Here is a 24,895-nt window from a genome sequence, read left to right on the forward strand (position 1 = left end):
ACAACTGTGACACGGATGTATCTTCATATAACAGTACAATTCTGTAAGACATAATCAACTTTAGAGAAAAATGTTTAATGTCTACTATACTTCCTTTAATAAAAGTTATTTTTTTATAGATTACTCTAAGAGTTAAAGATTTCTGTATCTTATTTGTATCAACAGATAATGGGTTACTCAATTTTGAAATTCACTGCATTAGTGGTACTGTAGTTTAGATCCTCCAAAATCTCTACTACCTTCAAGCTTGTACAAACTTTCTCGTTTATTAACTAGTTCTCCTACTACTAGGCCACAAAAACAAATGTAGCATGTTTGGTTCATGTGGAGGTTTGCTCTTTGTCAAGCTCTTCTTTGAAAGATTTTTCTTTCCCTCTAATTCAATTTTCTCTTTCATACTTAAATCACATTCATATACAACCAATTTACTTATCATGTAACTCTCAAAGAACTCCATTCCAGCTTAAGTCAGTCATTCAATATGTTCATCTATGGTAGATAGTCATAGGTGTGACATGGAAAAGAATAGGTTATGCTACCTGCAATCTGGAAAGTTAATTCAGGGGAGCAAAGTAACAGATGCCACCGTAAGTAGGGGGGAGAGAGAGTTAAAGTTTCAGATACACTGTAAGTGTCTAAAGGTTATTTGGTAGAAAGCCCTGTAGTTAAGGATAAGCTGAAGTCTCCCTACACAGATCCTGCTTATACATACTAGTGTGCACACATACTCCAATTATACAATGATTACTCTCAAGTCATAATACCTTCTCGACTAATTCCCGGAAGCAGCTGAGTTAAAGGTTTGTGCGGCTCAGTCATATCATTTCTAATGTAAACTGGAATTACGCTGAGAAGCTCCTGACGATCTTCCTCATGGACAACAGGAATCGATTCTAAAATCAGCTGCATCTGTTCAAGTTCATGTGCACCTGAAATTAAAATACACCATATACAACATAATTAATTCCCTCAATACTTACTTATTCGGCATTAAACACACTACAGCTATAGGAAACTTACTTAAATACTGAAATGACTACTAGGAGAAATGGTTTTAATTGAATCATGATGAAGAGTTTTACTGCTTTGAATGTCACCAATCTATTCAAAAGTATACTTTTTCCATTTTTGCTCACCAATATATCTAGTTTTAGCTGCTTTGTTTCCATAAAGAAATGACTCTTAAAGTTTGGTCTCACAAGTCAGTGAAAAGAAGTAATAAATTGAGATTTAAGAAACCTGGATTCTAATCATTATACCACAAATGATCACACTATAACTTTGTGAAAAATACTTAAAATGGTAATGTATTGATTTCATCAATAAAATGGAGGACTGCACTAGACTTGTGAAGCAAAAAGGTTTACATTTATGTTAGGTTCACTCAATTTTAGGATAATTATTAAAGAAACAAAAGAGAAAACTTTAGAACAGATGAACAATTTGCTTTTCAGTTTGCTTTCCCACTAATTTCTAGAAATCTATTCAACATTCAATTGTGTCTTAAGGACCTAATGGGCAAGGAACTTTAGAAAATAGGTATGAGGGGCTCTCCCTGGTGGCGCAACAGGTAAGGACACAGCACTGCAAGCTAGCTGCAGCCACTTCAGTGTGAGTTCGATCCCCGGCCCCGGAGGTGACCCACATAGTGTGACAGACTCTCCTGACCCGCCTGCTGCTCCCCTCAGCAGTATATTTTGTCGATCTGCCTGTTCTGCTCCCCACTCTGTCTCTGGTGAATCTTCTCACCACCTCTGCACCTCTGGCTTGTACCCCATTTCTGTATGCATAAATAAATAAAAATCTTTAAAAAAGAAAATAGGTATAAAATGAAACAGGTCAAATCCCTGACTTCACGGTGCTTACAATCTAGTAGAGGAAAACATGTAACTCCACAAAACAAATGTTTATGTCAAATGGTGAAATATGCTTAAAAAGGAAAAGTAACTTAAGTGGGAACAGAAAGTGTTTGCTGGAGGTAGAACTGTTCATTTATATCAGATTATCAAGGAATGACTCACAAAGAAGTTGAAAATATGGGAGTTAAAGAACATACTATAATTTATATCATGTTTCAGAATATGGGGAAAGGCCCAAAAGTCCAAAGGCCCAAAGGAGATAGTTGAATGTCTAAGAAATAAGAAGGCAAATATAGCTGAAGGTGGCAGGAAAAGAAGGAATAGAAGGTAAAGTCAAAGTGGCACAAACAGTCTGCTTTATCCTGAATTGGACGGTAAGTTCTGAGCGAAGAAATGACAGAGATCTGACTTAAATTTTCACAGAATTGGTTACTATGGATGCTACATGATAACTAAATTACTGACAGAATATATAATGTAGTCTGATGGTCCTACATTAAAACAGAAGACAAAAAGAAACCAAATAATTAAAAATGTATATGCCAAAAAATAAAAAAGAAAAAAAGAAGACAACCTCCATGGGGATTACAACCGAGATGGAAAAATGCACAAAATGAAGAATGATGCAAAACAAATAAATAATAAGAAACTACAAAACAGAAGACAGACTGAACTAGAATGAGGGGATAATGACAGAAAAAATTACAAGTAGAGTCCACATACATGTTAAAAGAAGAGTCCACATAATTTGTATTGACAGAAGTGAATGGTAACACTAAGATCTGGCCTGAGTAACCCAAAACTTGAGCTAGTTTACTAAGATCATGAAGACAGCAGAAAGAAAAAGTATGCTATTAGACATCAAAGTGAAGACATTAAATAGAACGATAAAATAATGCTAAGATACTCCCTACAGGTCAAAAATAACACAGATTTACAATGAATGCTTAATCCTTCCCTTTAATTGTTCTGCTCATTTCAGGCCTACACCTAACACTGAGGCGCCCTCATTACTGCTTTTATTGAATGGTTTGCAAACATACCAATAAAGTACTAGAAGACAAATATAGCTAAATTTCTCAAATCACTTTACAAACAATTCTCATTAATCATTTAAATTTTAGTGAGTTTAGGATTAAAATATGTAGAGTTCTTTTTATTTTATACTTAAACTATGCCAAATGACCTTTTAAGTGGCCCTTCCTAGTGGCACAAAGGGGTAAGGTGCAGTTCTGCAAAGCTGGCTGCTGCTGGCCGCAGACACTTCAGCACAAGATCAATCCCTGATCAGGGAGGTGACCCACAGGGTGCAGCAGAACCTCTCCTGTCTCACCCACAGTACTTAGTTAATCTACCTATTCTGCTCCCTGCTCTGTCTCTGGTGAATTCTCTTACCTCTCCTGCACCTCTAGCTTGTACCCCAGTTTTGTATGCATAAATAAATCTTTAAAAAAATACACTAAGTACTTTTGTACAATCAACACAGAAGTTATTTATACCCATTTTTACATGACATGAAGCTTAATTATTTTAAATGAAATGTATATTGTTTTCTTGTTACATTATTTATTATTAGCTTTAACAAATGTCCACAAATTCTTTGATACTCTTGAATTTAAAGGATGGAATTAAGGCACCTTCCCCTTGAGAGTGAGGTATACTGTGTGACTCACTTCTAATACAAAAAATAAAGCTCAAACAACAGTGTGTCATGATTGAACCTAGGTCACAAAGATCTTCTAGTCAACTCAGGGGTCAAGACCAATCACTGGATAAAGAGTAATATTTTCAACAAATGGTACTGGAACAACTGGAAATATTTACATGCAAATTAAATCAAACCTCTTTCTCATACCAAACATAAAAATTAACACAAACAGATCACAGACTTTAAGTACAAAAGCTAAAACTAAGAAATGCTTTCCTAAGAAAGCATCCATGACCTTGGTTTAAACAATGGTTTCACAGATATAACATCAAAAGTGTGACACACTCAAAAAAAGATAAATTAGACATCAACAGAATTAAAAACATTTGTGTTAATCATTAGAAAGACATAGAAACAGCCCAGATGCCCAAAAGTGGATGACTGGATTAAAAAGATGTGGTACATATACACAATGGAATATTACTCAGCAACCAAAAAAAAAGAAACACTTATCTCTTGCAGCAACATGGATGGAGCTGGAGAAGATCATGCTTAGTGAAATAAGCCAGAAAGAGAAGGAAAAATACCAGATGGTTTCACTCATAGCAAGAGTATAACGGACAAGGAGAGGAAATAATGATAATAATGAACAGTTATATATCAGAGACATTTTATGGGGGTGGAGTGGGGAATGGAATCAAAAACAGTGGGGTGAGGGAAATGCACTGTACTATGGTGATGGCACATGGGTGATTTGGTGAGGGAAACTAAAGGGGACTGCAACTGAGATGAAAAAATACACAAAATGATGTAAAAATAAACTATTATTTTTTTAAAAAATTGTGTTTCAAAAGAACATCAAAAAAGTGAAGATAACCCACAGAATACATGCAAATCATACCTTATAAATTTGTATTCTGAGCATATAAAAAAACTCATAACTTAATAATAAAAATCAAATAGTCCTATTAAGAAATAGGCAATGAATCTGAACAGATATTTCTCCAAGATATACAAGTGACCAATAAATGCATGTTGACTATCATTAGCCATTAGGGAAAAAATATACCAAAATCACAAATACTCTACTTCCTGTCCAAAAAAAAAAAAAACTATTAGATAACATTTTAAATGAAATGCAAAGAAATTGGAACTCTCATACTTTGCTGGCAGAAGACAGTTCTACAACCACTTTGGAAAGCAATCCAGCATTTCTTCAAAACGTTAAACATAAGTTTTACCATATAACACAGTTCTACTCCTAGGAAGTATTCACCATATAGACCTGAAAACTACTTCCACACAAAACTTGTACCATGATGTAAACAGCAATCACTCATCATATCCAAAAAATGCAAACAAATCAAAACCACCAAAGTGATAGATAAGCAAAATGTGGTATAATGATACAGTGGAGAATCATTTACCATAAAAACATATCAAATATTATTAGTACAGGTTACAAAATGTATGGACCTTAAACATGCCAAATGAAAGAGGTCAGCCACAAAGGCCACAAGTTATATGATTTGCTTATATTTACATATCCAGACAGAAAATCTATATACATAAAGTAAGTTAGTCTCTGCTAATAACCAGAGGAAGGACTAAATCGAAGTGACTGAAAATGGCTAGAGTATTGTTTAGGAAGAACAAATGTACTATATACTTCAAGTGGGTGAACTGTATAGCAAGTGAATTGACAAAAACTTATATGTACATTAGCTTTCTCCCTGCTTTTCTTTATGGAATAAGTCAGCTGTCATATTGTAAGACACTCAGGCAGTCTTTCAGAGAAGCCTATGGGATGAGAACAACTCTTGAAGCTCCCTGCTAACAGTCACATGTGTAAGCTATCTAGAAGTGAATGCTCTTGCCTCAGTCAAGTCTTCAGATGACTGCAAACTCAACCACCATCAACCACTAAGAAAATGTGTGCTAAAAACCACCCAGCTAAACTATTCCCAAATTTCTGACCCATAGAAAACAAGAGATAAGAGATAATTAAGTCACTAAGTTTTGGGGTAACATCATGCAACCAACAAATAATACAGTAATGATTTTGTAAATGCTAGAGAAGGTACTTGAATTTCAGAAAAACAACTTCCAATTATAGTATTATTCCTAGGAAAAAAAAACTCAATCCACTTAATCATTTAGTTTCCAGGAACCACTGATGCTTTCTATTTCCTAAAGTGAAATTCAGTCACTATCACACATCATAAAAGAAACTTCAGATCAACACAGATAAAAAAAATTATGAAGAATAGGTTGATATGTTAGCTGACAATGCTATCAGATATATCCTTATTATTCATTAATTGTTTCCTTTGCAACCCTGCTCCATTCACTTCTATCTGCTCTTAGAACAATCTGGGAGTGGTTGAATGGTCCACCTTAAGACAAAGTAGTGATATGACTAAATCATGGTCATGTCACTTTTCAAACAAAAAATTTTAGTGCCCTATATTCCTGGATTCTCAAATGAAAATTCTTGTCTACTTTTAGTGTCTTGTCCCCATTTTAACAAGTCTCTAGTGTCTTCACTTTATTTGATGCCTTGTTTTAATTAAACTTTATTCACTCAGTAACAAACCAGTTCATGTCCTTAGTTATACAGATACCCTTAAATAGATACCATGTCTCTCTCTACCACAAAAAAATTCCTCACTATTTCTATGTATTAGAAAATCCTTTGACTCATAGATACCCTCCAGTCTTCATTTATGTGGTCTGAGTTTGCATCTCTTAAAAGGCTGCATTAGTTTAGACTGTATTACTGGATTTCATACAAACTCAATTTGCTTTTTAATACTTGATGTTTTTCATGGATTATTCATCTCTTATCATCTTGACTAAGTTTTCTCTCTCTCAGTTCTTCAGACTCATGTCACCAAACTCAACAAAAACTACTTGTCTGTTTTAAAAGGGCACAGCAGTCAAGCAATAGGATAAGGTTGTTCAAGCAATAAAGATGATGAAAGAATTATTGAAATTCCAACAACAGCTAAAAAATTTCACCATGAAGGAACAAAAAGTGTCAGACTAGGTTTCTCAGGTATCATTTAACACAGGTAAGAATTAAAAAAAAAAAAAAAGTTTAAAACCAATAAGTATTATTGCAAATCCAAAATACAAAAAAGTGTCTGAAGAAATAAGATATATTTAAAAAATACCAGAATTCTGACTGAATTCATAAAGTGAACAGTTAGGTGAAATATGAATATGTTTCCTCAATTTCTAAATATTAAAAACCATTTTATCTTTTTAATATTCCAGACAATGGATTTTTTAAAAATCGATAAATCTCACTGAATACATGCAAAATTATTTCTCTTTGGGAAACCTTTTTTTCCATATAGTTTTAAATTCTCACCTGCAAAGAGGGTTTTACCAGTCAGCATTTCAGCGAAGATGCAGCCTGCAGCCCACATGTCAATGGCTTTAGTATAATTATTAGGAGAAAGTAAAAGACGTGGAGATCTGTACCATTTAGTAACCAACCCTTCAGAAAGATGACCCTGGAAAAGAAACAAAAGCATACTTTTTTACTTTAATTAATTGAAGAACAGCACATAAAACTTGATTTATTAAAGGATCCTGGATCTTTAAAAAAGTGTGAAATCCTAAAACAATACTACTGATTCTACACCTCTTTCAAAGCTATTGACTTTTGAGGCTGGATGGAGTTTAACTTACTCTGCAATATACTATTTATAAGATGATGTTCACCAAAAAGTCTGCTGCACAAAAAAAAAAGAATTTAGTGGTAAGAATTTATACCCCTAAAATATAGTATAATAAATCAATGCTGCCTCACTCAATAAACATAATTTTAAAAAAAGAAAAGAATTCAGTGCTAACTCTAGGCCACATATTCAAAACATGTTTCAGAAAGAGCTACTTCTTTACTCCAAGTCTTTAGTTATTTAAGGAGCAAACGTGCATCAAATCAATTAAAGCAAAGTAGGGAAAAGTATCAGAAATGCTACTTATAAGTCAATGTCTATCTCCTTATTGTCAACCCAGGAACTACATATCTAACTCCTCATCAATTTTATTACTTAAAATTTATAAAGAATTTGACAAAAACCATTTACACTGCCTTATTTCATCCTCAAAATCCTGAGGAATTGTAAAGGTAGGTATCAACTACACTTTATAGGGGCAATAACATATTAAGAAATCTGCTTCAGATCATATAACTTAGTGTAGTATAAAAAAGGAACCTAATTTCAAATAGTGGTAATTGTTGTTAGTTCAATTTTCTATCCATAATACTTCCCTGCTATTCATAAAGAGGATGTGTTCATCCATTTCATTTGATTATTCAACTTCTATGTTAAAATTTTTAAAAAATTAAGTCATGGGCCCTCCCTGGTAGCACAACGGATTAAAGTGCATACTGTGAAGCTATCAGCAGCTACTGCAGTACAAATTCAATCTCCAGTCAGGAAGGTGACCCACATGGCATTGCGAATGACTCCTGACCAGCCCTGACCAGCCTGCTGCTTTCCTTCTGCTCCCCAATGTGCCTGGTGAATCCAGAGACCCTCTCGTACCCTATCTGTATGCATAAGTAAATAAATCTTTAAAAAAAAAGCTCTACTTTTAGATTTTAAACTAGGGTCCCCCATACAATTTCATTTCAAGGATTTGCTCAGAAAACATGATTAAATTTTTATATAATGGCAAGTTAAAATGGAAAGCTTCTACTAATTGTTTTGATTATTCCTGATGCCTTTTGTATCTATGCAAATTTAACTTCAAACTAAATTAAAAGTTTGCTTACACAAGCTAATTTAGACGAAGACAGAATAATTTAGACTCAGACACAAAAAAAAAAACCTAACATGAGATGATACTGCATCCCCTCTTACTTTCAGGGGATGCCCTGCACCCACATAATAAAACTCACTTTTAAGTAAGGGGAATTTAGCTATAGTAACTACTTCACCTTCATTTCAAAAGCAGGGGATTATGAATAGAAGGATATCTGTATCAGAGAAAGAGGAACTATGTACTAAGGTTTAATATGATTAACTAAAATTCTGCAACAAAATATGCAAAGGATGCACCTATTCCTGACTTGTGTCAGTTTAAAAGTCTGCCTCATTTGCTCTCACGTACCTTATGGGAATAATGGGGATCCATGATCCGTGCAAGACCAAAGTCACCTATCTTCAGCACCAAATCTTCAGTATTAATGAAAAGATTAGCTGGTTTGAGATCTCTGTGCAGTACGTTTGCAGAGTGAATATATTTGAGCCCACGTAGCAGCTGATACATGAAAAGCCTGGCATGCTCTTCCAGTAAAGGGCCCTGCTCCAGCACATTAGCCAAGTCTGTCTCCATGTACTCCTGAACAATGTAAACACTGTTCAGTTCGGTAAGAGAGCCCACATCATCTGTTAACTGGCTTCCACTGGGACCAAGAATTTCAAACACTTTCACAATGTTATCATGGTCAAGTCTTCTAATAATTTTGATTTCACGTAGAGCATGTTTGACACTCTGGGGATCAGTAAGAACAATTTTCTTGATGGCTACTCTTTTGTCACAGTCATTGTCTACAGCAGAAAATACCAAGCCATTTCCTCCACAACCCAATGGTTTTAAGTCCATATATCTAGAGCCCAGATCAAAACCATGAATGTTCATGAGACTTTCAAATTTCTCTGCCATTTTAAAACCCTTACTACTGCCTTTTCCTTTCGAATTGTTGAACTTGTGTAAACAAGGAAGAAAACTGGCATCAAAAGGAAAGATCTTTCAAAAAGGGAGAAGAAAAATAATTTTGCTTCCACAGCAAGATGGTTTCTTGATGTTCATTGCATATGCCAACCAGGCCCGTTGAGTTCCCCTTAGATTTTAATCTCAAAAAGCTCTACTCATATTGAAAATTAAAAAGATTGCAGTACTCATAGTTCAAGAAAGGGGCAGCAACTCTGCAGACATTTAAAGAAAACACTCAAGAAACTCAAACGGAATGAAATGACATACTATGCACTCAGATTTACTGTGCTAAACGATTTAACATTTAACAAAAATGTGAATAAATATGCACACAACAGGCTTCTATGAACATTCTCCTCACAGTGCAGATACATTCAGTGTTGGACTGGTCCTGAGCAGCATCATTCTAAGGTGCTGGTTAGCACTATTTCCGTTTGCTTCTTTTCTTCCTCTGTTGCTGTAAGTTTCAACAGGAAGCACTGGCAGCTGTTGTTTAACAGAAGATGTCTTTTGTTAGTGATCAGGTGGCTCCAGCTCACCACAATCACAATCAAAGCTACCGTCCATCTTACTCTGATACAACCTAGGGACAAGGAAAAAAAGAAAAGTCACTATTGCTGGAAATGCTCTCTAATTTGTAAAATGATGCAAATCATGCACTTGGCTGTAAATTACCCATTAAACCTATCTATTCATTGTCATTAAACAGAAAACTTACCCTTAATGAAAAATAGCTATACATGCTTTAAACAATTCACCTATGATGATTCAGACTCTAGATCCCACTACTCCAGATAAATAATAATATTTAGGTTCAAGAGATTGCATCATTTTGTAAACCCCAACAGGCAAAGGAAAGAAGCTTCATATTTTTAGGGAATGCTTTAGTTTCAAGGGATAAAAAGCATCAGTAACAATTCTCTGGCAGTACAGATAAGAAATCTGCAGAACATGCACCAATTTATTAAAAGAAAAAAAACTTAAACAGTGAATACAACTAACAAAAAGGTATTCATTCAACTTCTGAGAAGACTGGAAAAACACAGTTAAGAGTCTACTAACATAAAGTTTGAGGAGGAATGTGGAAGAACAGGAATCGTCATATGATATTGGTGGGACTTTAAAGAATTTCAAAGAATAATTTGGCATAAATACATTAATTAATTGCTACCCTACAACTTAATAATTTTCTTTCAACTTATTCTCCCTAGAGAATGAACAATGGTTTTTTTTTTAAAAGTTAAAAAACTAGAAACAGCTTCAACTTTCGACAATAGGAAATGTGTTGTATTTAGGTAATGGACTGCTATTTAATAGCAAAAATGAATACAGATCCTTGAAATCACTAAATACACACTAAATTTCAAAAGCAAACTGCAGATAAAAATGTGTTTACTCAAACCAGTTATATCAGGCTCACAAATATTTATGGGTACACACAAATGTAGCAAAAGTAAAAACGAAACAAAACCAGGCCCCTCCCTGGTGGCACAAAGGGTTAAAACACAGCACTACAAAGCTCGGGTAACTTAGATCCCTGGCCAGGGAGGTGACCCACAAGGTGCAGCAGACCTCTCCTGTGTCGACTGCTGCTCACCCCCCCTCAGCAGTGTACTTCATCAGGCTGCTGTTCTGCTCCCCACTCTGTCTCTGGTGGGTATTCTCACCACCCCTGCTCCTCTGGCCTGTACCCCAGTTCTGTATGCATAAGTGCATTTTTTAAAAAATTTAAAAGTAAAAAACCACTGTTCTTTTAAAAAAAAACCTACAAGATTGGTAAGTAACAATTTCATTATAATTACTTTGAGGAATAAAGGAAGGTAGGGCTACACAGTATGATTCAACTATTAACATGCTAGTTCTTTTTTAAAATACAAAGGTATGGCAAATTATTAGAATCTTATAGAATGGGGTGGTAATATTAAGAGCTCGTATATAAGATAGGCGAAATGAGAAACAGAGCTATCCAACAGTATGGAAGAAGACAGGGAGAGGGAAAAGGGAGGGTGCTAGAAAATGCCTCTCTGATAACAAGCAAAGGAAGAAAAGGTACGAATGGGCGTAGGGGTGCTATGTGGAAGAGTTCCAGAAAGAGAAACTAACACATGAAAGTAGAAACAACTGAGGGTGAGTTGTGGTCTCATATCTAAGAAAACAACAAGGAAGTCAATTTATCTACTAAAATGTAAATGCACGTTTATGTTAAGTAAAACAGCCAAACCCTTATATGAAAAGGGTTCTTCCTGTTGCTGACTTTTGACCTAAAAGCTGGTATAACTTAGAATGTTTCTAAATAGTTATGAAGAACTTGGATGTGGAATAGGTACAATATTCCTTTATTCAAAGGGCTAGTCGTTAAAGACACTGAGAAACTGTTATTAGTGAATAAAATAAAGTGGCATATTCTAAACTTGAAGATGTAACTAACAACTTTCAACCACCAGGTAGGTGACTATGAGAACTGTTAGAATTCTCTTAACAAATCAGCAGCTTCACAGTGCTGAAGCTTTTGTAGAATAAGGAGTATGTTTTTACTTCCTGTCCATTTCGTATTTCTCTTTTTTTTTTTAAAGATTTATTTATTTATTTATACAGAACTGGGGTGCAGGTCAGAGATGTGGAGGGCGAGAGGATTCACCAGAGACAGAGCGGTGAGCAGAACAGGCAGATCCATGAAGTACACTGCTGAGGGGAGCAGTGGGCGGGTCAGGAGAGGTCTGCCACACCATGTGGATCTCCTCTGGGGAAGGCGGGAATCCAAATCATGTGGAAGTGGCTTTAGCTTCTTAGTGCTGTGCTTTAACCCGCTGCGCCACCAGGGAGGGCCTCCATTTCATATTTCTACATACTTCACATGTGGAAATAAAAGATTCTGCAAATTGTAACACGGTAATAGCAGAAGTCTCAATCTCAGCAAACTTTCAAGTCCGATAAATCCCAGTGATACTAATAACTTAAATACTAAATTGATGATTCTTATGGTAATAGTTTTATTTAATAAAATTTACATTTACTATCCCTAAGTTCTTTTAATAACTGAGTACCTTATATCTACTTACTATCAAGACATTAAATGGCATAACCATCTCCATTTGTTTTACAACAGATGGTTTCTTTTGTTCACAAATTTTTGTTGTTTCTCAGAAATCAGGAGAAAAAAAAAACAAGCAGACTCCTAAAAATTCTGTAGGTTATCAATCTATTTGCAGTAAAACATTTAAAAGTTAAGGCTTGCAAGTCAAATTATTTTTAAGATTTACTTATTTATGCACACAGAACTGAGGTACAGATCAGAGGTGCAGGGGCAGTGAGACAATTCACCAGAGACAGACGGGAGCAGAACAAGCAAATCCACCAAGTACACTGCTGAGGGGAGCAGCAGGAGGGATCAGAAGAGGTCTGCTTCGCCATATGCATCACCTCCAAGGGGGGTTGGGGGGATATCAAAGTTGCACTAAAGCTGCTGGGGCTAGTTTGCAGTGCTGCACCCAACCCTCTGCACCACCTGAGAAGGCCACAAATCAAAATTTTAATTAAAATTTACTTTAAAAAATTTGTTTTTAAATGGTTTTAATTAATAATGTGTACCTCACCCATTTCCTCTCTGTATAAACACCTTGATACTCCCGTATAAACACCCTGATACTTCCACACAGCTGAAGAAATAACTACACATATGACTTTTCAGAAATCTCAGTGACAGCAATTACAGGAGTAGACAAAATTCTTCTTGGAGAAGGTAGGAGCTTGTGCCTAGCCTGAGAACTACAAGATGCTCAACAGATTTTTCAGAAATATGAGACCATGCACAAGAGAGGCTAAGTTGTATTATCAATGTAAACTCATGCCATTCACAGCAACACAGATGGAGCTAGAAGGGATTATGCTCAGTGAATTAAACCAGAGGGAAAAAGAAAAATATTGGATGGTTTCACTTTGAAGAGCATTTAGGGGAACCAAATAAGGGATCAGGAAAAAAAATAATTATAATGAAAAAAAATTACTGCCGACATTCTGCTGGGGAGGAGGTGGGAGAGGGACCAAAACAGGAAGGAAGAGCACAAGTGACGATGGTGGTGGTACACAAGTAAACTGATGGTAGGAATTTTATAGGGACTACATTTGAGAGGAGAAAGCATATATTGCACAAAAATGAAGACTGATGTAAAACATATAAAAATAAAATAAATTTTCAAAAGGTTGTATGTATCAATGTTAACTGTAATTCCTGACAGTGACTTGCCTCCTTTCTCTATGAATAGTATTCTTCAAGTTCTTAAAATACAAAAGCTACTAGAGTATCTTTTCATTCAGGAGCATGGAAAATTAGCCCATCTTAATTAATAAGTTGGAGGTAATGTTAGGACCTCTGCTTAATAAAACAGATCCAGTGTATGCTTCTGTAACAGGGTGGTCCCTAGGAAAAGGGGAAGTTCCAGGTTCCCTGCCCTACCCAGAGGGAGGGTGGAGCTGAGCAGAGAAAAAGGAGAGAAGAGAAGGAATCAGAAGAGAAGGAAGCTGGATGGAGAACAAGGAGAACTGAGGAAGCCACATGGAGCAGCAAGCATGTGAGGAAGAAACCAGGCTTGTTTCCTGACCCTCCCTGTAGGGAGGTGACTGTGGCAGTGTTTATATTAATTTTGATTTTTCTCTTTTCCTCCCAGATTTGTCTGGCCATTTCTGACCCTTTTCCATGGGTCCTGGCCAGAAGGTGCTTGCTTTAGTCTTGTGGCAGCTTTCAGGCCTTGCTTTGGGCCAATCCCTTTTGGGTTGACTTTTGCCCACGAGGAGATGGGTAACTTCAGATGTTTGATTGAGAAGTTATATTCTTTGTGTTCCGATTGTACATTTACTGTACTCAAGTCCCTTTTCATTAAAGTTTTATATGTTTTGTCTTGACACAGCGGATGGCAGAACCCACTTAGAGCAGGCAGGTTTGGAGCTTCAGGGGTGCTCCTCTCTCCCTGTCCTGTTACAGATTCAGTGTCCTGTAACACTTCCAGCTCAGTAATGTTCCATTTGCAAAGTATTTACTGATTTTATATGACATGTTTTTTAACATACTAGTCACTGGGAATAAAACAGTAAAAATATATTTCAATTATGCCTTCATGGAGTCTACAATATGGCTGAAGACAAAGGATAATAAAATAACAATACATTTAAAAGGGGGGATGTGAAGGGGACAAGTGACACACACACTAAAAAAAAAATGGTGGGAACCTGGAACCTGGGAGATCTGACCCAATTAGGGTGGTGAGGATAAACCATAAAAAGAAAAAAGACCTCCCATGCTCACTTTTGGTGATCTTGGAGAGAAAACAGCTTTCTCCTTATCACCTTGACCCCCTACAACAGTTAAATTCCAAGTCCTGCTCTCTCTACCCACCTCCAGTTTTTCAGATCATGGAACTCCTTGGCCCAACTAAAGCACAGTACAACTCAGCTGATACACTCCATCCACATCAACAACCTCCAGAAACACCGCGTTTATACCATTTTTTCCCCCATCATCTTTTAAGTGTAACTTCATAAAAGCAACATCTAAACTCAAGACAGAGTGGAGTCCCATATTTCATTTGCATTTTCTACGCATTCCAAGGGAGGAAAAGGAAAACTAAGATGGGGCAGTAACTTAAAATGATCCTTCCCAGAATCTTTCAATATCTGTCTCCAAATGTTAAAATTTCCTACCAACCTCAGTGCTGACTACATTGCTCAGAAGGGTCATTCATTAAAACTTAAGCTAGCTCAATATTTTTTTTTGTAATATAATGGTTTATTTTTTACATCATTTTGTGCCTTTTTCCATCTCAGTTATAATCCCCGTGGGCTTCCCATCACCAAATCACCCATGTGCCATCACCACAGTCCAGTGCATTTCCCTCCCCCCACTATTTTTTTTATCCCATTCCCCACTCCACCCCATAAAATGTCTCTGGTATACAGCTGTTCACTATTGTTATTTTCTTGCCTGGTCCATTATACTCCTGCTATGTCGTAAAACCATCCAGTATTTTTCCTTTTCTTTCTGGCTTATTTCACTAAGCATGGTCTTTTCCAGCTCCATACATGTTGCTGCAAAAGGCGTGTGTTTATTTTTTTGGTTGTTGAGTAATATTCCATTGTGTACACGTACCACATCTTTTAAATCCAGTCATCCACTTTTGGGCATTTGGGTTGTTTCCATGTCTTTACAATTGTAAATAACGCTAGCTCAATATTATTTTAACAAATTGCTGGTGAATGAAGAATGAGAACTAAGCTGGTATTAATGCTTTACCTTTGATCTTCAAGAAATCCATAGTAACATGGGAATAAAGCTTTCTATGTAGGTTAGGCTGAGTACCAGAATCCTGTTTATAAGGTAGTTCCCTGAAACTGCCATAACTGACTCTTCGGGCACTCCTCTACATTACTGCCTGCTTTCTGTCAGTTGGCCTACCTCATGCCAACAGAAATACAGGTACTCTGAGTTAAGTTTAGTCATAAGAAGTAAAATTGTAAGATGAAAAAGGAATATAACAGTAGAGTAACTTCACTCTGCCTATCTGCCCCACTCTACAGTAAATGGATTTTCTACTTTTTTAATCCAGAACAACTGAGTCTATGTCAGAAAGGGAGTCTTAATGGGCAAAGCAAGTTGAAGGTATGGGCCTTAAGCAGAATGGTTACATTTCTGTTTTTCTCTTCCACCTTAATGCTTCTCAGGTTAAATGTAGATAGGCATGGGTCAGCTAGCCTGACCATACTCACTGACAGCTCTTCCCTTCCTGCTCCCCAACAGCTCTTGCCTACTATGCTCTTCTCCAGGGTCAAATGAGTAACTTGAGTTAACTGGAATCCAGCCAGCCTCACATCTCCTCTGCCAAATCCCAGTAGTTTTTGGAGAGAAGGGAAAGATTGCGTCTACTTACATTCACCTAGGACTATCTCCTTACCCTGACAAAGAGAGGTGTTGGTACAGCAAAACCCTCCCAACCCTACCTCCCCTAAGATCATGTCTTAGGCTCTCATCAGAGCTACAGTTTGTAAGGTAGAGATGGCCAACAAAGGTTAGAGTACAGTTTAGCTGCTAGCTTATATGCATTCTTGACAAAGCCTTTGCACATAAAGGTCAGAGACAATTCTCAGAATCTGGGCCTCAAGATGAACCATAGTTCAAACTAGTATTAGTCAATGATGTTAGAAACCCGAGAGGGAGGATCTTAAAACTAAAACACCAAACCTAACAGACTTTGTCTGCTATCAGTAACTACTGTTATCAACAAGACAAACTTTCAAGTCAAAGACAGAATATTTAGCATCTAAAAAAGTGTATAATTTAAAAACAAACACAATATCCCCTTGCTCTTCTTTTAACTTGTTCCTAAACTGCTTGAACCTCTGCCTAAAAACATTTTAATATTAGGGACTCTCATTTACCTCTGATCACTTAAAAAGCCACAATCAAATAAATGCCAAATGTATATTTTGATGCTCATTTTCAATCGCTATTTTATTGTAACACTGGAATTTCAGATACCAGAAAAACTAGTTAAAAACTGTCTAAAGACACAATTCTAAGTCTATGATCTGTGAAAGCACCGTATATGTCTCATTTCACTGGTATTTGTTCCCCAGCACTTATGGTGGTATGCCCAGAATGGGAGAAATGTGATTGAAACTGCTGTATGTTAAACATTAAGTAAATACAATTCCTCTACAGATTTAGGATTAGAAATTTTACATTAATAATAATCCTTCTTCACATTCTTCCTCCTGCCTAAATCCTCATTTCTAAGAATCCTCTAGTGTTAAGAAAACATTGGAAAAAATATGAGCAGCCTACTCTGTTTCAAGTACATTTAACCTTTGAAGATTCCAAATATAATTTTTTGCAGTTGTTAGGACAGTTTAGGTAATGTTACAGTAACAAATAATTCCAAAATATTAATAACTTAGAACACTTATCCCTGTAACATATCCAACATAGCTGTCATTCAAGCAGCTCAAGTAGCTAATACCATTAATATTGTTGCCACTCAAAGTGCCAAAGAGAAAAAAGTGGAAGTATCTCACTGGTGCCTAAAGAGTCCATCCAGAAAATGATACAGCACACTTCTACTCACATTTTGACCAAACCAGTTCACATGGTCACACCTATTTCAAAGGAGTAGGGAATATAATCTCAACATGTCTAACTAAAACAACTTCAATTCTTCTATCCATCCATTACATTTTCACTCCAAAAATTTATTATTTACAATATGCTACATGTTATTTTACACATTAAGATATAGCAGAGGTCAAAATTGTTCTTTTTTTTTTTTTAATTTATTTACTTATGCATATGGGACTGGGGTACAGGCCAGAGGTGCAGGTTGGGTGGTCAGAGGATTCACCAGAGACAAAGTTGGGGGCAGAACAGGTGGATCTACTGAAACACACTGCTGAGGGGAGCAGCAGGAGAGACAGGAAAGGTTTGTTGTGCCATGTGCGTCACCCACTCCCCGCTCCACCCCCATTGAACTCGCACTTAAAGTGGTTGTGTGCTGCACTTCAAAACCTTTTGCACCACCAAAAGGCCCCAAAATTGTTTTTAAAAACCTGACTTGAATTTGAAATACAGAATCATAAAGCACTGCAGTAGCACTGTCCCACTAACCTTTCTTTCTCTTCTCTTTTCTAAAAGAATTCTCCTTTGTCTTTTGCCCTTCCCAATCTTAATGAAATTTCTATTCTTCTGATCCTCTACTCTTCATTTTCTTGGGCACCATTTCCCTCCCTTTGTTATAACTCTTTTTCAAATAAAAGGCTTGGGACTAGTAAATCTGCTCACATTTTCTGAACATATTATCTAATACACAGTAGGTACATTAAAAACTATACTGAGTGAATTAAGTAAAAAAAAAAAGCACATTCTATTTGATAGAATGTTTTAGAGACAGTAAATTCTACCCTTAATTTTTTAAGACCCTGATCACCTTCTGACCTACATGGGGGAATCTCAGTGATGACTTCTAAAAAGGTACTTTCCTTAGCAGGTTTTCTCCCAAGAACCTCACCATGTGAACACACATGCTTGCCAGCACATGAAGAAGCAATTGATTTCAACCCACTCAGATTGAAAAACAAAAACACTTCAGGCTCTGGGGTTCCTGTTTTGTTAGCTGAGGTAGTGGGGAAGGGTTGTGCCACTGAAATAGTGTTCTATATAATAAGATAAGCAAGATTATGTAAAAATCTTACGGCTCACACAACACCAAGTAGATATCATGAAGATACTCAAAGCTTGACATTATTCTGACTTTCCTGCCATATGACTGATTGCAAAATTCCCAAGTTTTAAAAAATGATTCAGAGTATTACATTTCTAGAATATTCTTCCTTTTTTCTCATTCTCTTCAAACTGAGCAAAGGTTGTGAGATTGTAAAAAAGTGTTTCCTATTCACACTAAAATTTGGCTATTGAAAAATTCCTATCTGATTTTATTAAACTATATAGGAGAGGGAAAGAATGAAGATATAATGATTTCAGATCTAGTCCTAGAACTATAGCTAAAATTAGCCACTAAGTATTTCACATTTAACAATCTAAGTATTTCACATTTCTAAATCTTTATTCCTCATCAGGAAAATGATGGAGCTAATCCTAATGATTCCTATGTTGTCTTTTATTATAAATGCTACTATCATAATGAAAGGCTTAATTTTTATTTGTGATTAGAATGTACAGAGTTGCAAGATACCATTACTATCTCCCTATAAACACTGGCAAGTAGGGCAACGGTACAAAGTTGTAGTCTTTACAAAACCATCAGAGAATTAGGGATGCAAAGAAACCTAAACAAATGTAGTTCCAGAGAATGTTAAGCCCTTCATAAGAGAACAGGCCACGGCTATACTCATTCCTGGCAAAGTAGCTGGAGAATAAGGAATTTTCCACTGATAGGATTAAGAAGAAAACTGCCAAATTTATATGAAGAGATGATAGACAAAAGTCTTAATAGCGGCATATGGACTTAGATAGGAATTTAGAGGAGGCCCACTTAGAAATGCCACATATCAACTCTTCACTACATCTTAACTCACTGTGTACAAAAGTCTGAGGGCAAAGCATAAAAGCTGAGAAGCCCATGTAGCATATAGACCTCCACTATGTCCTAAATAGCAACCTTCTGAAGGTGGGAGGAAGAAGAAGGATCCCTAACATAAAGTAGACATTGTTCTTAAGGCTGGGCTAAGATATAGGACAAAATGGTTAGGTAAAGAAAATATGATGTAGTACTGAAAGACAAAGTCCAAAAAGCTGACAGAACGAAAAGCCCAATGTTCACAAACTCGATGTAGCAGAAATACACAGAGAACAATGGATGAAAACTTTTCAAAACTGATAAAAGATATCAATCCACAGACCTAGAAGTTAAATGAGGAGCAAATAAGATAAATACAAAGAAACCCACACCTAGATACATCACAGTTAACTGTTGAAAATGGAGAAGAAAAATTATTTTTTAATTAAGATTTATTTATTTATTTACTTATGCATGCATGCATATAGAATTGGGATACAGGCCAGAAGTAAAGGGGCAGTGAGAAGATTCACCAGAGACAGAGTGGTGAGCAGAACAGGCAGATCGACCAAGTACACTGCTGAAGAGAGCAGCAGGCTAAACAGGAGAGGTCTGCCACACCATGTGGGTCACCTCTGGGTCTGGAGATGGAAACCACACTGAAGCGGCTGTGGCTAGCTTGCAGTGCTGCACTTTAACCCACTGACCAGGGAGGGCAGAGAAGAAAAATTCTGAAAAGCAACAGGAAAAAGAGACAAAGGATACTGGGAAGAACAATAAGAATAACAACTAATTTATTACTAGAAACAATGGAAGTCAGAAGACAATAGAACATTATTTTTCAAGTGCCAAGAAAAAAGAACTACCTCAGAAATCTATACTTATGGGAAATGTACTTCAAAAATGAAGACAAAGACAACAACATATGGAATTTTAGATTTCTGAAAGGTACAAAAAACCCTAGAAATGGCAAATTACTGGAAAATATGAAGTCATAAAAAAATCTATCCATGTTTAAATTTTATAAAATAATAGTGCATTGCATAGTAAAATATAAGACAAGGGCACAAGCTGCTAGAGGGAGCATAACCTAATCAAGCAATTAAATGTATGGCTTACTGTAGAAGTAAAGATGGGATATTATTTAAGAAAGACTGATAGGGCCGCCCTCCCTGCAGGCGCAAGGGTTTTAAAGCACAGCAGTATAAAGCCATCAGCAGCCAAGCTATCATGAGCCAATGCAGCATGAGTTGGATCCCTTGCCAGGGAGACAGAACCCTCTTCTGTTGCCCACTGCTCCCCTCAGAAGTGTATTTCAGTCAATCGGTCTGTTCTGTTCCCCACTCTGTCTCTGGTGGACCTTCTCACCTCCCATCCCACACCTCTGGTCTGTACCACAGTTCTTGTATGAATAAATAATCTTTTTTAAAAAGATGACTGTAATAACTAAAAGGCTTGTAGGTCAACTTTAAAAACCTCCGTTTCTGATTCTTATGTTTACTTAAGAACCATGCCCACCAATGCTCAAGAGAAAGAAAAGGAGAAAACTAAATAAATCACCAATCATGAACAATGATTTATTTTGCTAAGAATTCCTGTGAACTTTTATATCAATAATAGCAATAACATATCATTTACTCAATTCAATGACAATTCCAATGAGAATTAACCATAAATGTATACATTATTTTAATTTAAATAACTTTGAGGGGCTCTACTTTCTGCTCTAATGTATAATTTTAAGATATTAAAAATTGTATTATGGAATATGGCCCAAAAGTTCTTAAGGATATGTCATATGGGACATATTTGTGTCTATTATCAACTACTATAAAAGTAGTTAAATAAGTATTCTGCTTATATTATAAAGCATAGCAATGAACATGAGAATACACTTTTTAATATTTGAATAATAGCAAGGCTGATTAAGAATACATTGTATGTGAAGTACTGTGATGGGCATATTCTCTTCCACTAAACCCTCCTAACAACACTGCAAAATGAATCTTAAGAGCTTTATTTTAGAGAATTGAAGTAAGGCATTTAAGATGACACATTAGTAAGAGAGCCAGAACTTGAACCTTAACATTTTATATTAAAGCCCATGGTCTTCTCTAATAATATATATATATATTTTTATTACCAAGTACACACAGATCTCACCCCTACCCTCACCACTTTAAATACAGTGTATTCCTTCAGGCAAGACATCCTGCATAACCAAAAAATATAATCATCAAAATCAAGAAATTAACAATTCTCTATAATATACATGAGTTTATAAGACCTAGTCCAGTATCACAGACTAACCTCAATAAAAGGAAATCTTTAATGGAGTTTTCCCCTTTAGAAGTTAAAAGGAATCGAGCATTTCGTATTGTCCACAAATAAGTTACTGAGCACTTTGCATGTGTCAGTGATGATATAGTGGAGAATATGACATTAAGATTCTTCTGTCTTCAAAGAGTTTACCTCCTGAGAAAAGTCTGGCAAGTAAAACATGATTTCATATTTAGTGAAGAGCTGTGACTGAATGACTAGAAATAGCCATCTAAGGACCAGAAAGATGAGAAGGTACCAGCATTTAAAAAGATGGCAGCAGGCCCTCCCTGGTGGCGCAGCAGGTTAAAGCACAGCACTGAGAATCTGAAGCCACTTCCGTATGAGTTCGATTCCCGTCTGCCGCCTGCCCCGAGCCAGACCTCTCCTGACCCGCCCGCTGCTCCCCTCAGCAGTGTACTTCGTCGATCTGCCTGTTCTGCTCCCCACTCTGTCTCTGGTGAAGCCTCTCACCGCCCCTGAGCCTCTGGCCTGTACCCCAGTTCTGTATGAATAAATAAATAAATCTTTAAAAAAAAAAAAAAAAAAGATGGCAGCAGAGCATTCCAAATAGAAGAAGCAGTGAGCACGTCAGAATTCAGCATTTTGAACGAAAAGATGACAGTGTAGCCACAATATCCTGAGCAAAGAGCAGAGAGTGCTAAGAGAGAAAATAGGAAGAAAGAGCACAAGGCAGTGTTCTAATTTTATAAATTGAAAGCAAGGGAACTTATTAAATAATTTAAAAAGACAACTGACATGGTTTCATTTATACCTTTTAAAAGATGACTTTTTATGTACTAAAGATGATATTCCAGTGAATGCAGAGACCAGTTATTTCAGTAGGCCAGTAAAATGATGTGGTTGGGACTAGGGTGGTAGAAACAAAGACATAAAGGAGGAAACAGAATCAAGTGATATTCTAGATAGCATGAGAACTTGGCAACTGATTAATTAAGGGGGATAAGGGGGAAAGACAGGAATAGAGGGTAACTCCTAAGTGCAATTAACTGAGATGGAGCAGACTGGGAGAAGACCAGTATGGGAGAAAGACTTCTATTTGGGACATGGCAAATCTTTCAAACAATGACTATTAAGATAAATGATAGTAACAAGTAGGCTGTCAGAAAATGTGACTGCAGATGTTTTAAGTCAAAACCAGAAATACAACTGGAAAATTACCCATATGTAGACAACACTTAAAACAACAATTTGAGTGAGACCACCCACCAAACAAGCATAGAAGAAAAGGGAGGAAAATGCCTATCTATACTCAGAGGTGGGTAGAAAAGTCTATAGACAGTATATCAAGTTATGAGGGAGAGGAAAAGCAAACGTTTCTGATAAGCTAAGAGAAACAAGTGAATAAGCAGGCACAAGACAGTGGTCAACTATAATGAATGATGCTGCCATAAGATCCTGTAAGATTGGCATAGTAAAAGGAAGTCACTGCATTCACCAGAGCAATTTCAATGGTAAGATAAGTAATGAAGCAAATGTGGCATAAACTAAAGAGCCAAGGACAGTGCATAGTATACAAAGACAATCCTGAAATTTTGCGTGAAAAAGGCTCAGAGAAACAAAGTGACAACTAGAGAAGAATGTGGCATTTGGAGAGGGTTTCTAAGAGATTTCTCTATCTGTACTGTCCAATACTATAGCCAACAGCTACATATGGCCACTGAACAACTGAAATGTGACTACTATACTGAGGAACTTAATTCTTTCAACATTTGTATTAAATAACTAGAGGCTACCATAAATAGGTGGTGTAGTTCTAGAGCTCATCTATATGCAATAAAGATACCTAGCAAAAAAGCAAAATTTATGATGTAGACAAGAGATGAGTCCTTAAGAAATCAAGAGAAGGAACCCAGAACAAAAGTGAAGGAGGCCTTCCCAGGTGGCGCAGCGGGTTAAAGCACAGCACAAAGAAGCTTAAGCCACTTCTGCATGAGTTCGATCCAACCCCCTCCCCGCCCCGCCCCAGAGGAGATCCACATGGCTGGCAGACCTCTCCTGACCCGCCGGCTGCTCCCCTCAGCAGTGTACTTCATTGATCTGCCTGTTCTGCACCTCACTGTCTCTGGTGAAGCCTCTCACCCTCCACATCTCTGGCCTTTACCTCAGTTCTGTACAAATAAAAAAAATCTTTAAAAAAAAAATAAAAGTGAAGGAATCTACAAGGGCTGTATGTAACAAGAATAAAACAAGACACGAAGTTTTAATAACCACTGGAAACATGAGACTGAATTACAGGAAGTTGTCAAAGTTAAGCCACAGAAGAGCAAAGGATGATTTACATTTAATGAGTATCTATTAAGTGCTAGAAAAGTTTTAAGTGACAAATTATTTCTATTACTCATATCATTGCCATGTTTCATTTTATAAATAAGAGTGCTGCTGATGTTTACAGAGGTAAAGCAACTTCATAGAAATTACATATAGCAAGATTTGGACACAGGCCAGTTTGACTTACTCTAGGATTAGATCTTTCTATAGTGAAAGTTGAGAGGTTGGGTCCTACATGGTAGTGCAATGGGCTGAAGCACAGTACTGTGAGGCTATCCACAGTCACTACAGCAAGAGTTAGATCCCAGTCCAGGGAGCTGACCCACATGGCATGGCAGACCTCTCTTATCTCACCCGCTGCTCCCCTCAGCAGTGTATATCAGCCAACCTGCCTGTTCTGCTCCCCACTCTGTTCAATCTTCTCATCCCCCACACCTTTGGCCTGTATCCCAGTTCTTGCATGCATAAATAAATAAATCTTTAAAAAAACAAAAAGTGTAGAGGCTAAGGACCATTCAATGTTTCTGCATCTGGAAATGACAATGGTAAATCAATGTGGCAACTATCAACAAATACCAATGAGCCTGAAGGGGCTAGACCACAATAAAAAACTGTCCTCTCAATGTATCCATAATTAAGTAAAGTTATGTAATAGGTTTTTAAAATTTTCTTTTAATCAAAGTTAAAATACTCAAGAACAAGAAAATGTACATTCTTGCAATTAAGATTTATCTTCGGCCCTCCCTGGTGGTGCAGCGGGTTAAAGAACAGCACTGAGAAGCTAGGGCCACTTCTACGAGTTCAATTCCCACCTGCCCCGGAGGAGACCAAATGGCGTGGCAGACTTCTGACCGCCCACTGGTCCCCTCAGCAGTGTACTTCCTCGATCTGCCTGTTCTGTTCCCCACTGTCTCTGGTGAAGCCTCTCGCCGCCCCTGCACCTCTGGCCTGTACCCCAGTTCTGTATGAATAAATAAATAAATCTT

General features: G+C 36.8%; 1 protein-coding gene across 2 annotated transcripts in view; it reads right to left on the reverse strand.

The window, feature by feature from the left end:
* Positions 1 to 24,895, reverse strand: part of MAPK6 (mitogen-activated protein kinase 6) — a 35,723-nt gene that overhangs the window by 6,121 nt on the left and 4,707 nt on the right. For both annotated transcript variants that reach the window (XM_004687784.1, XM_012728795.1), the window contains exons 2-4: positions 8,638 to 9,826; positions 6,884 to 7,028; positions 765 to 929 (exon numbers count right to left, since the gene is read on the reverse strand). In XM_004687784.1, coding sequence (XP_004687841.1) covers positions 765 to 929; positions 6,884 to 7,028; positions 8,638 to 9,192 — 865 coding nt within the window. In that variant the 5' untranslated portion in view covers positions 9,193 to 9,826. The remainder of the gene's footprint in view (positions 1 to 764; positions 930 to 6,883; positions 7,029 to 8,637; positions 9,827 to 24,895) is intronic.

The sequence above is a fragment of the Condylura cristata genome, unplaced genomic scaffold, assembly GCF_000260355.1.
Source record: "Condylura cristata isolate star-nosed mole 26May11 unplaced genomic scaffold, ConCri1.0 scaffold00023, whole genome shotgun sequence".
NCBI lineage: Eukaryota > Metazoa > Chordata > Mammalia > Eulipotyphla > Talpidae > Condylura > Condylura cristata.